The sequence below is a fragment of the Sapajus apella genome, unplaced genomic scaffold (assembly GCF_009761245.1).
Source record: "Sapajus apella isolate SASKATOON/1434 unplaced genomic scaffold, GSC_monkey_1.0 scaffold86, whole genome shotgun sequence".
NCBI lineage: Eukaryota > Metazoa > Chordata > Mammalia > Primates > Cebidae > Sapajus > Sapajus apella.
In genome coordinates, this window is record NW_022437026.1 from 5,602,324 (window position 1) to 5,616,776 (window position 14,453).

General features: G+C 41.6%; 1 protein-coding gene across 2 annotated transcripts in view; it reads left to right on the forward strand.

Moving 5' to 3' along the window:
* The first annotated feature begins 3,327 nt into the window (after nt 1-3,327).
* TIGAR (TP53 induced glycolysis regulatory phosphatase) overlaps nt 3,328-14,453 on the forward strand; it is a 26,416-nt gene continuing 15,290 nt past the window's right edge. Inside the window, exons 1-3 of one of the 2 annotated variants that reach the window (XM_032254510.1) lie at nt 3,328-3,498; nt 5,709-5,770; nt 12,266-12,303. In XM_032254510.1, coding sequence (XP_032110401.1) covers nt 3,343-3,498; nt 5,709-5,770; nt 12,266-12,303 — 256 coding nt within the window. In that variant the 5' untranslated portion in view covers nt 3,328-3,342. The remainder of the gene's footprint in view (nt 3,499-5,708; nt 5,771-12,265; nt 12,304-14,453) is intronic. The other variant, XM_032254511.1, reaches the window with a different exon arrangement.

Genomic DNA, 14,453 nt, shown 5'->3' on the forward strand with positions numbered 1-14,453 from the left:
ATGTGTATTTCTAGCTTCTATCTGAATTGAAATTTATATATATATATATATATGTATATTTCTAGCTTCTATCTGAATATATATGGATATATACACACACACACACATACACACACACACACGGGTATTTCTAGCTTCTGTCTGAATTATAGTTTAAGTGAACTCTCTGTTCATTTTATAAGAAGAAGGACAATCCCCAAACCATTGAGTGAATAATGCTGGACAATGTCCTTTCTTTCAAAGACACTTCATTTCTCAACCTGTCTTTTTTTTTTTTTTTTTTTTTTTTTTTAAGAGGGAGTCTCGCTCTGTCGCCCAGGCTGGAATCCAGTGGCATGATCTTGGCTCACTGCAACCTCTGCCTCCCAGGTTCAAGTGATTCTCCTGCCTCAGCCTCCTGAGTAGCTGGGACTATAGGCACACATCACCATGCCCAGCTACTTTTTGTATTTTTAGTAGAGACAGGGTTTCACCATGTTGGCCAGGTTGGTCTTGATCTCTCAACCTCGTGATCTGCCCACCTCAGTCTCCCAAAGTGCTGAGATTACAAGCATGAGCCGCTGTGCCTGGCCCCGGCTCCTGATTCTTAAAGTTTATGAAGACATTGATTTGTAATTTATTCCTTAGATAATTAAAAAAAATAACATTGGTGAGTGCTTTGTAACTTTCTAAATTTGTCCTAAAACAATAATCCTCTCTCATATGTCAGTTTTTTAAATATATGTATGCTTCATTAGACAAATTGATCATAACAGGTATTCCTCATTTACTTGACAGATTTTAATGGAATCTCCACTGTGTTCCAAACATTTTCTTAGGAACAAAGGAAGTAATGAAATATAGCCAGTATTTGCCCTCATGATTTATAGTTTTGAAACCTCCTGGAGTATAGTTATCTGGTCTCAGACTCAGTTTTGAGATCTTGAGAGATGGGAAATTAGTTGTTTTGTTTTTTGGAGGGGGGTGGTGGTTGGAGATGGAGTCTCACTCTCTCACCCAGGCTGGAGTACAGGGCATAATCTTGGCTCACTGCAACCTCCACCTCCCAGGTTCAAGTGATTCTCCTGCCTCCCTAGTAGCTTGGATTACAGGCACCTGCTACTTTTTGTATTTTTAGTGGAGGAGGGTTTTCACCATGTTGACCAGGCTGGTCTCCAACTCCTGACCTCAAGTGATCCGCCTGCCTCAGCCTCCCAAAGTGCTGGGATTACAGGCATGAACCACTGTGATTGGCCCAAGCGATGGGAAATTAGTTAACCTGTATGTGCCTTAATTCTTCGTCTATAAAATGGAAATAACTCCTACCTTGCAGAGTTACTGTGTGTATTAAATGAGACAAAATGGAAAGCTGTTTTTATTTAGGCTTTAGAAATGCACTTAGATCACCTTAAAGTGAAAGAAGTTTTACTATAAAAACAGGAACCTATAAGGTATCTGGTTCTACGGCAGCTTGAAGGACTGGTGACTGGGTACTCTTTGCATTACTCACTTGTATCTGCGTCTCTCTGTGTGTCTCCTGGCTTCTTCCATTAACTTTGCTTGTTCATACCCTCTTCTCTGTAAATTTGTTCTCTCACTTGTATTTGGCTTCTGTTTCTTCAATCAACATGCCCCTTCATACCCCTAACTCTATCCTATGATTTCTTTCTATGCTTTCTTTCTGCTTCGCCCCTCACAGGCAACTACTTAATTTCATTTTTTCAGCTCAAACTTTCAGGAGAATCTGCTGGGCTTCATTTGGACATTCAGAATATGAACACACACACACACACACACACACACACACACACACACACACACACGGAGTATCTGGGTCCCACCATTAGGGCCCTCTGAATTATCCCTCCACTCTCATCCTGAAAACGCCTCCTGTTGACCTGCAAGCTGTTAGAGATGCTGAATTTGCTCCCCACTCTGATCTACTAACTCCAGAATCTGCATTTTAACACTATGCCCAAGTGCTTTGTGTGCACATTCAAGTTTGTGAAGCACTGCTTTAAACTGCTAGCACTCAGAACAGCCACCTATATGTTGGAAACAGCTGGGATTAAAAAAAATACAGGTACTGCTGCCTGAGTCTTTTCTCCAGAAGTTCAGATTTGATTTTTCTGCGGCGTAGCCGGACAAAGGTTCCTAGATGATTCTAATGCAAAGGTAGGTTTGAGGACCTCTAAATTAGTTTCTGTGTCACCACTGACCAGTTGTGTGAGCCTAGGCAAATTACTGTGTCTCTCTAGGCCACATTTCTCATCTCTAAAGTGAAGATAATGTAGCCTATTTTGTCTACCTCAGAAATGTGTGCTTATGAATCTAAGTATCTCATTCATCTCTTCTCTAAACCCATCTTTTCATATGTAAGTGGGGATTCAAGGAAACAAATGCATTAGGTTAACAGTGCATGGAACACAAATGAATTTAGGTAACAGAGCATGGAAGACAATGTTACCTAGCTAACATCATTGTTACTGTGTCACATTGCTAGGTACTGCTATCCCAGTTGACCTGTTATATAACCAAAGGTTAGAGAGATTAAGTAACTCCCTCAAGGCTCTGAAGAGAAATTATTCATCTGACACTTCTTAAAAACGGCAAGGAAGACTTTACTCAAGACTACTGCAGTAGGTGGGAGAGGCTGAATTTGACTCTAGAATACAACCAGGACCGGTGGAGATTTACAGCCAGGGGGCGGGATGGAAGGGATGGAGGAGAAGGTGGAAAATTACCAGAACGTGCTAAGTCATCGAGGGGGAGAGGGAGGAGGAACTTGCTTAGATATCAAGGGCTTTAGAAGAAAGTATCAGGAATGAGGGGACTCTTGATAAACTGGTTTATCAGGACTCTTTGTTAAAACCGGGCTCAGCAGGCCGAGGATGCCGTCAAGCCTAGAAAAGGAACCTGACTAAAGTTTGGTCAAGGAGGGCGTCTGGTCCGGCGGAGGTGGGGTGGGTGGGTCTGAGTCTGCAGACCTTGCTGACCCGACGTCCCCAAGGTTAGGGGTTAACAGAACTCATAGAACACAGTCTGTAAGTCGCTGTACACCCGTGAGGCATGCATCACAGTGGCCAGCTATAAGACTAACGGTTGCACGCCAGTCTCAATCGGATCAACCACAACAAATCCCAGCGCCGGCTTCCTTATCTGCCCCGAACGCTAGCTGCCGGCTGGGGGGGAAGAAATCCTACAGCGGACTCCGCGGGCGGGGCCCCCGCACCTGCCGCGCGCCAATCACAGGCCCGCGCGTAGGGGCGCAAGCGCTGCAGTCCTGGGCGGGGCCTCGTGGCTCCCGCAGCTTCCCCGCCCCGTCGGCCTCGCCCGGCGCTGATTGGCCTTCGGGGATGACGTATGGGGCCGCCTCGGCCTATGGTGGCGGAGCCGGCCGGCGGCTGGCGGAAGTGGTGTGGGGAGGTAGCCCGCAGTGCGGGAGCGGCGGGACGTGGGGCCACTGACGGGAAGCGGCTCCGGGACCATGGCTCGCTTCGCTCTGACTGTTATCCGGCAGTGAGTATGGCTGTGGCAGGGTGCCTTTCTCTCTCTCTTCCTTGAGTGTATTGGAGCTGGTGAAGGGAACAGGGGTCTGCCACCCTCTCCCCTCCCTACTCGCTCCGGCCCGGGAGGGCTGGCTGGGAAGCGCTTTTTCCGGGGAGCTTTCCTTGGGACCGTCTCCGGTCGCCCCTCGTCTCACTCCAGCAGCCCCGAGGGAGGACGGTAGGTCTTAGATAGCTTCATCCCGCGTTTCAGATAAAGCGAGGCCCCGAGGAGCTGGGGATCGGGGTTCGCAGGTACGTGGTGGCTGAAGGACAACCATGCCCACAGACTTCTCTGGGCACCGTTTTTGCTCCCCAGCAGGTTGCAAACAGTTTGCACAATTTCTCGTCCATGGCTGATGTTTTTGATGCCGGCTGCCTTCCGTTATCCTTTGTCTCTGCTGTTCTCCCAGGCAGTCAGCCCCCAGGCACATATATGAGACTTCTTTCTTTTCCACAGAGGTTACATTTCTGGGAGACAAAAGAGGGCCTCAGGTCTGATCTCAGTAGATCGCATCATCCCAAATAAAGATTTTTATTATCATAACATTACACGGAACTGAATGCTGATCTGTCTTTATGTCTCTTATCTTTTCTTATACACCCGTAATTGCCAAGTGTTAATGGGAGGTGAAAATCAGGGCAGTTAAGGGCACAGATTTTTCTTTTTTTGTGAGATAGAACCTCGCTCTGTCACCCAGGCTGGAGTGCATTGGCGTGATCTCGGCTCACTGCAACCTCCGCCTCCCGGGTTCAAGCGGTTCTCCTGCCTCAGTCTCCCGAGTAGTGGGGATTATAGGCACATGTCACCAAGCCCGACTAATTTTTTTTTTTTAGTAGAGACGGGGTTTCACCATGTTGGCCAGGCTGGTCTGGAACTCCTGACCTCAAGTGATCCGCCCACTTTGGCCTCTCAAAGTGCTGAGATTACAGGCCTGAACCACCGCCCCCGGCTAAGAGCACAGATTTTTCAGGCAAGATAGACCTGGGTTGGAATCCATTCTCCAGCTGAGAGCCAGGTAGTCTGGGCTTCAGTTAACCGACTTAATCTGACTGAAGTTTGCTTATAGGCAAATGATAGTGCCTATCTCACTGTTTTAATGTGATAATTAAATGGGGGCAGGTAAAGTGTATGATGCAACAGGGGAAGAAATATATCTGAGAAGTAACTTCTATATCTGTAAAGACAGCTCCAATAAAAGTGCAGTTGATTCCAAATACGAACGTATAGTTTATCACAGCAGCAGATACTATAGTAAGATACCATTTCAGCTTTCATGGAGCTCGCAAGGGACACTAATATGATTTAACTTTGTCAGTTGACTTAACTGCTATCTTTTCTGGCCTGTCCTTCCTTTATAAGAAAGATAATCTTGAGAATCCTCTAAAATTGTCCTTTTAGGATTTGCAAGATTTTAATGGCTGCCTTAGAAATCTAGCTCTTCTCTGTCTCTTCTCCCCACACTTCTTGGTTAATAGAATGCCTTGGGAGAATTCCTAAGTTACTAAAGGTCATATAGCTAATTGGTAGCAGAACAGAAACTACAGGGCTAATCACCCTTTCTTCCAATGTTAGAGCACTTTCTAGAAGGATGACCCAGCCAGCACAGTGTCACATGTGTAACTGAAACTCAGACCATCAAGGGGGTTCACGCCTGTAATCCTAGCATGTTGGGAGGCGGAAGTGGGTGGATCAGCCTGGGCAACATGGTGAAACCTCCTCTCTTACCAAAAAAAAAAAAAAAAAAAAAAAAAGCTGGGTCTGATGGTACATGCCTGTAGTCTCAGCTACTAGGGAGGCTGAGATAGGAGAATCACTTGGATCACTTGAGCCTGGGAGGTCAGGGTTGTAGTGAGCTGTGATTGGGCCACTGCACTTCAGCCTGGACAACAGAGTGAGATCCTGTCTTAAAAAAAAAGAATGAAAGAAAAATAGAAAACTCAGAAGTTGTAGAATATTTGGGTTAAGACAAGTAAGAAAAGTAAGATGATTCCTGTTTACATTCTTAATAGACAACAGTCATACAAATGTGGATTTTATTTCCTTCCTGCTGCTTAAGAAGGGTTTGATTCTGGAGACCCTCATAGGAATCATTTTAAAATGAAGTCTTAATGAATGACTATTTACCAGGCCTTAAAATCTGATAGTTTTGTGAGTTAAGGACTGATATTCTTGTTTTTCAGGTGAGGCAGCTGAGTCAGAGAGGCCATGTAACTTGCTTAAAGTCACATGGCAAGTTGAGGAGGTAGGATTTTAATCAAAACAAATTAACCACTCACGTCTTTTGTTTCCTATTTAATGTGTTAAAACCTGGTATTTGTAGATTACTTGAACATCACCAGCCATTTTTGAGGCTACTTTTTATTCTCCTAATATAATTGTGTGGAACGATGAGAATAAAATTGTTCTGTTTTATGTGTATGAGGATGGAGTGTTGAAGTAATTGACAGGGCTGGTTTGATGCTTTCCTGTCTGGACCATCCCTCTTCTTGCCTTCAGAGTTTGCAAAGCTAAAACTGGTGATTCTTTTAGGAAAAGAAGTGATTTTAAATTTGACTCGTAATCACTATATTTAAATATAATGACTTTTTGAAGAGTTAGATAATTTTATTGGACTTACCTCTTCAGGTAATGCAAAAAAAAAAAAAAAAAAATCTTTAAAGCAATTTAAATTCAACAGAACCCATTAAGAATCTTGTGCTGTTTCTGCATGTGTGTTTGTCTTTCTTCATACTTTGACATGAAAGTACCAGTGTATATCATTTCTAGAACAGACTCCCCAAGATTCCAGAATTCAAGTCTGTCATCATTGTCAAACTGTAACTTCTCATGATCTTATGGCGCAGCCTTGTTGAAAACTCCAACACGTATAGGTTAGCATTGCCATCACATACCCGGCGCTATTGAAGGCTCTGGTACCTTGAAATGTTATTTGTAGGTGTTTGCAGTAAGTCTCCTGCAAAACCATCTATTTCACTTCCAGTTTTAGGTAGTTCTTAAAACTAAAACTTTTGGGCAAACTAAATTTAATTTACTTTGAATGACTTAAAAGATGAATTAGTAATGTTATTGATAGCAAAACTGATTTTTCTTACTGTACCTCTTGGCAGTTACTTTTTGTGTATTGCTAATAATTGTTCTGGATCTTAATAAAGCAAGCAAAATACTATTAGGTCGTCTGTAACTTAGTACTTTTATAAAGCTAATACTTTATAAAATTTTAATACTTTATAAAAGTATAAAGGTACCTTGTACAGATACTTTATAAAAATCAAAGACAGCCCAAAGTCGTGTGTTGCTAGCCCTTGAAATTTCTTTTTTTTTTTTTTTTTTTTCTTTTTTGAGACGGAGTCTCGCTGTTGTTACCCAGGCTGGAGTGCAATGGTGCAATCTCGGCTCACCGCAACCTCCGTCTCCTGGGTTCAGGCAATTCTCCTGCCTCAGACTCCTGAGTAGCTGGGATTACAGGCACGTGCCACCATGCCCAGCTAATTTTTTGTATTTTTTTTTAGTAGAGACTGGGTTTCACCATGTTGACCAGGATGGTCTCGATCTCTTGACCTCGTGATCCACCCGCCTCGGCCTCCCAAAGTGCTGGGATTACAGGCTTGAGCCACCGCGCCCGGCCTAGCCCTTGAAATTTCTATATTTACAAATGAATTTATTAGTGTAAAGGAATTAGGACTAAGCTGTATTCGTGGTATCAGGTGAGGCTTTACATTTTCATTTACACTAAAGAATAACTATTTTGAAAACTTGGCCCAAATTTACACGAATTTCCCATTAATTGCCCCTCTTTTGTAGCAAGCTGAGTATTGTGTGTTGAATTTGAATTCCTTAAAAGGACTTAAGAGATTCTGAGCTTTCTGTTATGATTTCTGAAGAAATGCTGCAGAATATAAATCCGGACTAACAAGATAAAACATCTTTTAAGTGAAGAACTGTGAGATAACCTACAAAATGAATGATATATATTTGTAGGTCCTATAAATGACTGGTCCTAAGACTTAACATCTTGGCATAAGCACTTGGATTCCTGCAGAGTCAGATTTCTGTTTTGGAAATGGATCACACTGCAGATTTTGAAAATGAGTGGTGTTATTCCTGACTCCTTCAGAATACATCCCTCTGACCTTTTAGCTCTGTTCACCTCTGCCACTATCACAAGTCATACATGGTTAAGGGAAATAGATTAATAGTAAAGCTATTTTAGCCATCAACTTTGTTTTCCCATTTCCCAAACATACTAATTAAACAGTTACTTCAAGGATTTATGTAAACCTCTCAGTGAAGCTGATAAAAGCTATAAAACCAAATATGAAAGTTTTTAGAAAAAAACTATTTTTGGATCCCTGCTCTTTAATATTTATAAAGTGATTTGAAGGCAAAAAGGCCCAACAGCTAAACCAAATGCCATGATTGTTAATTGTACTGTTGTGTCTACAGCAGCCTCTCTTGATTTACGGCTGAATGAGTCCTTCATATCACAGCAGTTATGCTGCTTTCACTGAAAACCATTAGATGGTAGGGCAGTACTTTTATGAAACTACTAAATTTCTGGGATTCATTTTTTTTTTTGAGACGGAATCTCACTCTGTCGCCCAGGCTGGAGTGCGGTGGCACGATCTCAGCCCACTGCAACCCCTGTCTCCTGGGTTCAAGCGATTCTCCTGCCTTAGCCTCCTGAATAGCTGGAATTACAGGCACGTGCCACTACACCCGACTGATTTGTATTTTTAGTAGAGATGGGGTTTCTCCATGTTGGCCAGGCTGATCAAACTCCTGACCTCAGGTGATCCCGCCCACCTCGGCCTCCCAAAGTGTTGGGATTACAGGCGTGAGCTGCTTCGCCTGGCTGTTTTTTATGAAATGACATTTTGGTAGTATGATCTTTTATTTTAATCTCTTTCATCATCTACGTTGATTAAATATGAATGCCGAGTTAATCTTTTTAGCAAGTATACAAAAAGTAATCATCTCTGCTACATTTCTGTGATTTGTAAATACTGAGTTTTTTGGTGGCTCTTACATGATTTCTTGCTTGGCAAATTATTAAATTTCTCCTCACCCTGGATTTTAAAATGAGGGTGCTTCTTTGGCTTTGGCTGGAAATTGTATTAGCTGTGTTAAAAGAAAAACTTTAGACAAATTAGATTTAGTTTATTTGAACAAAGAAATGATTCATAAATCAGACAGCACCTGAACCACTAAAGCTTCAGAATGCTTAACCCAGCGACATAGGCAGGCAGTATTTATAGACAGAGAAAGGAAGTGACAGGCCAGGATTATAGGCTCAGTGCCTCACACCTGTAATCCCAGCACTTTGGGAGGCCGAGGCAGGAGGATCACCTGAGGTCAGGAGTTAAGACCAGCCTGGCCAGCATGGTGAAACCCTGTCTACTAAAAATACAAAAATTAGTTGAGTGTGGTGGCGTGTGCCTGTAATCCCAGCTATTTGGGAGGCTGATGGAGGAGAATAGCTTGAACCCGGGAGTTGGAGGTTGCAGTGAGCTGAGATGACACCACTGCACTCCAGCCTGGGCTGCAGAGTGAGACTCTTATCTCAAAAAAAAAAAAAAAAAAAAAAATGGATGTGACATACAGAAATAGCCTGATTGTCCCGCTTTGCTTTATTTGGACATGTCTGAGCAGTTTGCAGCCCGTAATTGGCTGAGACTTCGTTCTTATTACAGGAATATACTCTCCAATTATGTTGTAGTTTGCTTACATATTAAGTCAGGTGGTAGCTCCCTAGGCATGGAGGCAGTTTTAGGCCAGGTTTAATTTAAAGGCTACAAGCCACTGTCTAACGAGGATGTTACTTGTATTGAAATAACAGGTATTTTATTCTCGGTCTCAGCAAGATTTTGAGGCTAAGACAGGAAGTGAATCTAATACATGGTAACTATTTCTAGATTAAAAATGACAGATTTCCCATCTTTGCCCTGGTTGCTTCTGCTTTAGCCGTCTGAATGGTAGAGGTTAATATTCTCTTTCATGACCCTTTTATGAGATTCTGAATGAATTTTGGAGTGTAGGAAATCTTTTTTTTTAGACAAAGTCTCGCTCTTGTTGCCCAGGCTGATGTGCAGTGGCGCGATCTTGGCTAACTGCAACTTCTGCCTCCTGGATTTAAGTGATTCTCCTGCCTCAGCCTCCTGAGTACTTGGATTATAGGTACCTGCCACCACACCCGACTCATTTTTGTATTTTTAGTAGAGATGGGGTTTCACCATGCCAGGCTGGTCTCAAACTCCAGGCTGGTCTCAGTGATCTGCCCTCCATGGCCTCCTAAAGTGCTCGGATTACAGGTGTGAGCCACGGCACCCAGCCTAGGAACTCTTTTATTGATATTAACAACAATGATAGTGGCAAATCAGTGATGTTGGTTTTTACCAAGGTATACATAGTTCTGTGAAATTTTATTTCTTTATCATACATTCATTTTTAAGCTAACACATCCACATGTTTAGAAATCAAAACAATTATCCCTAGTCTTCCTGTTCTCCCCCCAACCAATAAGTGATCATATTTATTAGTTTCATGTTTATCCTTCCGTTGTTTCTTTGTGCAGATCCAGATGTTTATTTCCCTCCTCTCTAGAAAGGTAGCTTTCTTTTTATATTATTCTATACCTTGCTTTTTCTACTTAATCATATATCTTGGTGAGCATTCTGTATCTTTACATATAATCTCTCTCTTCAAAGGACACATTTACATAGGATTTTATTAGGTAGATATATCACTGTTTATTGGTTGATATAAATAATGGCTCTGGCCATAGTTAAGGAAATGAGTTTCCTTGTTAATGGACATTTGGGTTATTTATAATCTGTTGCTACTAGAAATAATACTGTAGTTAATGATCTTTTTTTGTGTATAAGACAGCGTCTCTGTCTGTCACCCATGCTGGAGTGCAGTGGTATGATCACGGCTCACTGCAACGTCTGTCTCCCTGGTTTAAACAATTCTCCTGCCTCAGTCTCCCGAGTAGCTGGCATTACAGGTGCCTGCCACCATGCCCGGCTAATTTTTGTATTTTTATTAGAGACATGGTTTCACCATGTTGGCCGGGCTGGTCTCGAACTCCTGACCTCAAGTGATCCATGCTCACCTCGACTTCCCAAAGTGCTGTGATTACAGGCATGAGCCACCACACCCAGCTGCAAACGATCTTTTCAATATGAGTGAATTCAGTTATTCCGAGTAATTGGGTTATTGGATAAAAGGGTAAACACATTTGTCATTTTGATAGGTATTTCCAGATGACCCTCCATAGGCAAAAGTACATTCACTGAAGTTCCGTCACATCCTAGGATTTTCTCCGGGCCCTGGGCATGTTAAGGGTATGCAATCTCTGGTTGTACCTTTAAGGAAGTGGAGCCAGGATAGACACACAGCTAAAAAGTCAATTAGCACAGAGATGATAGCTTATGTTGGTAGTGCCAGTGGACAATGGGAGCATAGAGTGTGGGAATTAAATAGAACAGGTAGATGGAGAATGGTACCAAGGAGGGAGACTACTTGAAAGAACTGGTCTTGGGCTGGGTCTTAAAGAACATTCATATTGGCCAAATCCAGCAATCTGTGTCTTGGCAGACATTGGGACACAGCTGTTTCTGTGAACAAGGGACAGGATTCCAGGCCAAGGCCTGAGTTTATGATTCTGACTTTTAGATCTGGTAGATTTTTTTTCTAGATCTGAGTAAATCAATCCTCTGTGACATTTTAATTATTATTATTGTAAACTAGTGCTTCAAGTGAGGTGAATTGTTACCAGGTACCAGACTGGCACAAATTAAAGAAACTTGACATCACTGAGTCTTGTTGAGGGTGGTAACTACTGGGTGGTGTAACTTGTTATGACAATTTGGCATTAACTAATAAAAACTGGGTATTTGCATACCTTATGGCCCAGCAATTCTAGTGAGTAGGTTGGGTCAGCAAACATTTAATCAGCGCTCAAAGAAACTTCAACTGAATTCTCCTTGACCCTACTTTTCATGTATTTGACCATTGCATCTATCGTCAATCTATCCTGCCATCTAGTCTCGCCCATGCACTTCCCGCCCTTTTCCCCCTCCAACCTCAGTAACCCCAGTTACTTTGTGACCGAGTTTCATGTTTTACCCTTCTGGTTGCTTCAGATTGTTTTGATTTGCTCTGGTATTTTAGTTTTCAAAAGAGTGGTACTCAAACCTCACTTCAGTGTGCAGTTGGTCTGCAAGATCGCCCTCAGGACTACAAAAAGTAACTGCTGAAGAAGTAGGAACTAAGAGAAGGCGGGGGGTTCTGAAGGTCTGTGCACTTCTCTCTCATTCCATTCAGATTCTCTTTCATTTGCTCATTCAGTCCAGCAATGAATGGACTGACCCTCACACTTTTGGTCCTGCTGCCAGTGAGAGTAGTTTTGATCAATATATTTATTTTAACAAGATTATTTGGCTAGAATGGTGTTTGTGTTATATTTTTTAGTAGGATTTTCCACCTGCAATTCACTTAAGATAGATTCCTGATCTATGCATTTTAGTTCGGAGTAGTTTGAAATTCTTAGCTCTTCATTAGGGAAGATAATTGCAAATATTAGTTTAAATTGTTATTACAGGTTGGATTATGAAGTGTGTTACAAGTTTCATATGATACTTTTATGAATATCACTGTACTTCGTTGCTGACTTTTTTCCTCCTCTCAAAAATAGCATAATTTGGTTAATAAGGTTCTCTTTCTCTTTCTATTTTAGTGGAGAAACAAGATTTAACAAGGAGAAAATTATTCAAGGTTGGTATAATCCGATTGTTATTTTAGCTCTCATTCTGAGAGCTAAAATATGTTAATATGATTTGTGAGTTAAGCAGATTTGGCGGGGTAGGGGTAGAGTGAGGGCAGTACTCCATCGTGAATTGGGATTGCAGAATCAAAGCATCATCACCACAGAAATATGACCAGGGCAGTTAGTAACCCGTAGGACTAAATCTCTCAACTGGGTGTAAAGTACCGTTCTCCAAATTATTCTTTACGTGTAACTTCAAAGTGGCTCTGTCCGCTGATTATATTGGGTCTGGGTGTCTTAAGATATAAATGTCTGGGGCCGGGTGCGGTGGCTCAAGCCTGTAATCCCAGCACTTTGGGAGGCCGAGGCGGGTGGATCACGAGGTCAAGAGATCGAGACCATCCTGGTCAACACGGTGAAACCCCGTCTCTACTAAAAATACAAAAAATTAGCTGGGCATGGTGGCGCGTGCCTGTAATCCCAGCTATTCAGGAGGCTGAGGCAGGAGAATTGCCTGAACCCAGGAGGCGGAGGTTGCGGTGAGCCGAGATCGCGCCATTGCACTCCAGCCTGGGTAACGAGCGAAATTCAGTCCCAAAAAAAAAAAAAGATGTCTGGATTTGAAATTATTTTATATTTGGAAACATGAAGTTTTACTGATGGGTGTTAATGGTATTTTTTCTGCTAAGATAGTTATTTTAATTTTAGTAGTAATAAAGATTTAAAAAAAGAACTATCGTCACATGTGGTTGTTACTTCATTCTGAAGAGATTGTTTCTCTCTTTTTCTGTTAATTTGGACTCGGATCTTTTATTTGCCCTGTGATCCAGCTAGTCGGGCTTTTTAAGAATATCTTGGGTGAACTTTTGGCTAGACATACTATTTCTGTGCTGTGATTATAAAAGCAGTTAGTTTTATTTTTTTTTGTTAGGGACTTCTGGAGTTTACAAAAACTGATTTTCATACTGTGTGTGCCAGACTCCCTTTTATGGACACTAACTGGTCTGATTCTTAAAGGAAAATTTGTTTTCAGAGGTCACATGCTCCACTAGGCTGTCCTTTGGATTGAAGCCTCTTTCCACCTGGCCTTTAGCATTGCTCATTTCTCTTATTTCCTAAGATACTGACAACAGAACGTCAAGAAAAGCTTTTGTGTTCACATTTGTTTTTAGGTTTATTTTGTCTTCTTTTTCTGACCCTGTCAGTTGGATGCTTAGTTCTTTAAGTTACAGCCTTTTGTGTGTAAGCATTCAAGGCTTATATATTTGTTTCTTTCTTTTTTTTTTTCCGAGACAGGGTCTCACTCTGCCACCGAAGCTGGAGTGCAGTGGTGCAATCTCTGCTCCCTGCAACCTCCACTTCCTGGATTAAGCGATTCTTCTGCCTCAGCCTCCTGAGTAGCTGGCATTACAGGCATGTGCCACCACGCCTGGCTAATTTTTGTATTTTTGGTAGAGATGGCGTTTCGCCATGTTGGCTAGGCTGGTCTTGAGCTCCTGACCTCAGGTGATCTGCCCACCTCGCCCGGCCTCAACGCTTATATATTTCTAAGTACCGTTTTTGTTTGCATGCCCACAGTTTTGACAGGTGGTAATGTGGTAAGCATTCAGCACCAATATTTTAAATTCCTATTATGAGTGACTTCCATTGTAAATGCTTTTGTGTCCTGACAGTATGGTTTGAGACACTTCTTTGAAATGTGTAAATATGGTCAGTTTTTAGAATTCTTCCATTGTATGCTACAGAAAAATCTATAATCCCTCATTGTTGGAACTGGAGTTATATATCAAACAATCAAAAAATCAACCTTCTTGATTTTATTTTTCAAATCTTACATACTTTATTAATTTTATAAATGTACTAGTTTGCCTGCATGTCCTAAATATCAATTTGTAAGTGCAGTGTTTGTAATTTCCTGCTGTGGCGGCCAGTTTGCCTTTTAATACTTGAAATTCTATCCATTTTTGATTTATATTTTCTACTTTCATGTAGATTGAGGTTATTTTATTAGGCATATACAAATTTAAATGATTGCATCTTCTTAGTAAATTGGATCATTGATTTTTTTTTTTTTTTTTTTTTTTTTTTTTTTTTTTTTATATAATCTTTTTTTTTTTTTTTTTTTTTTTTTTTTTTTTGTATAGTAGTTCCCAAATCC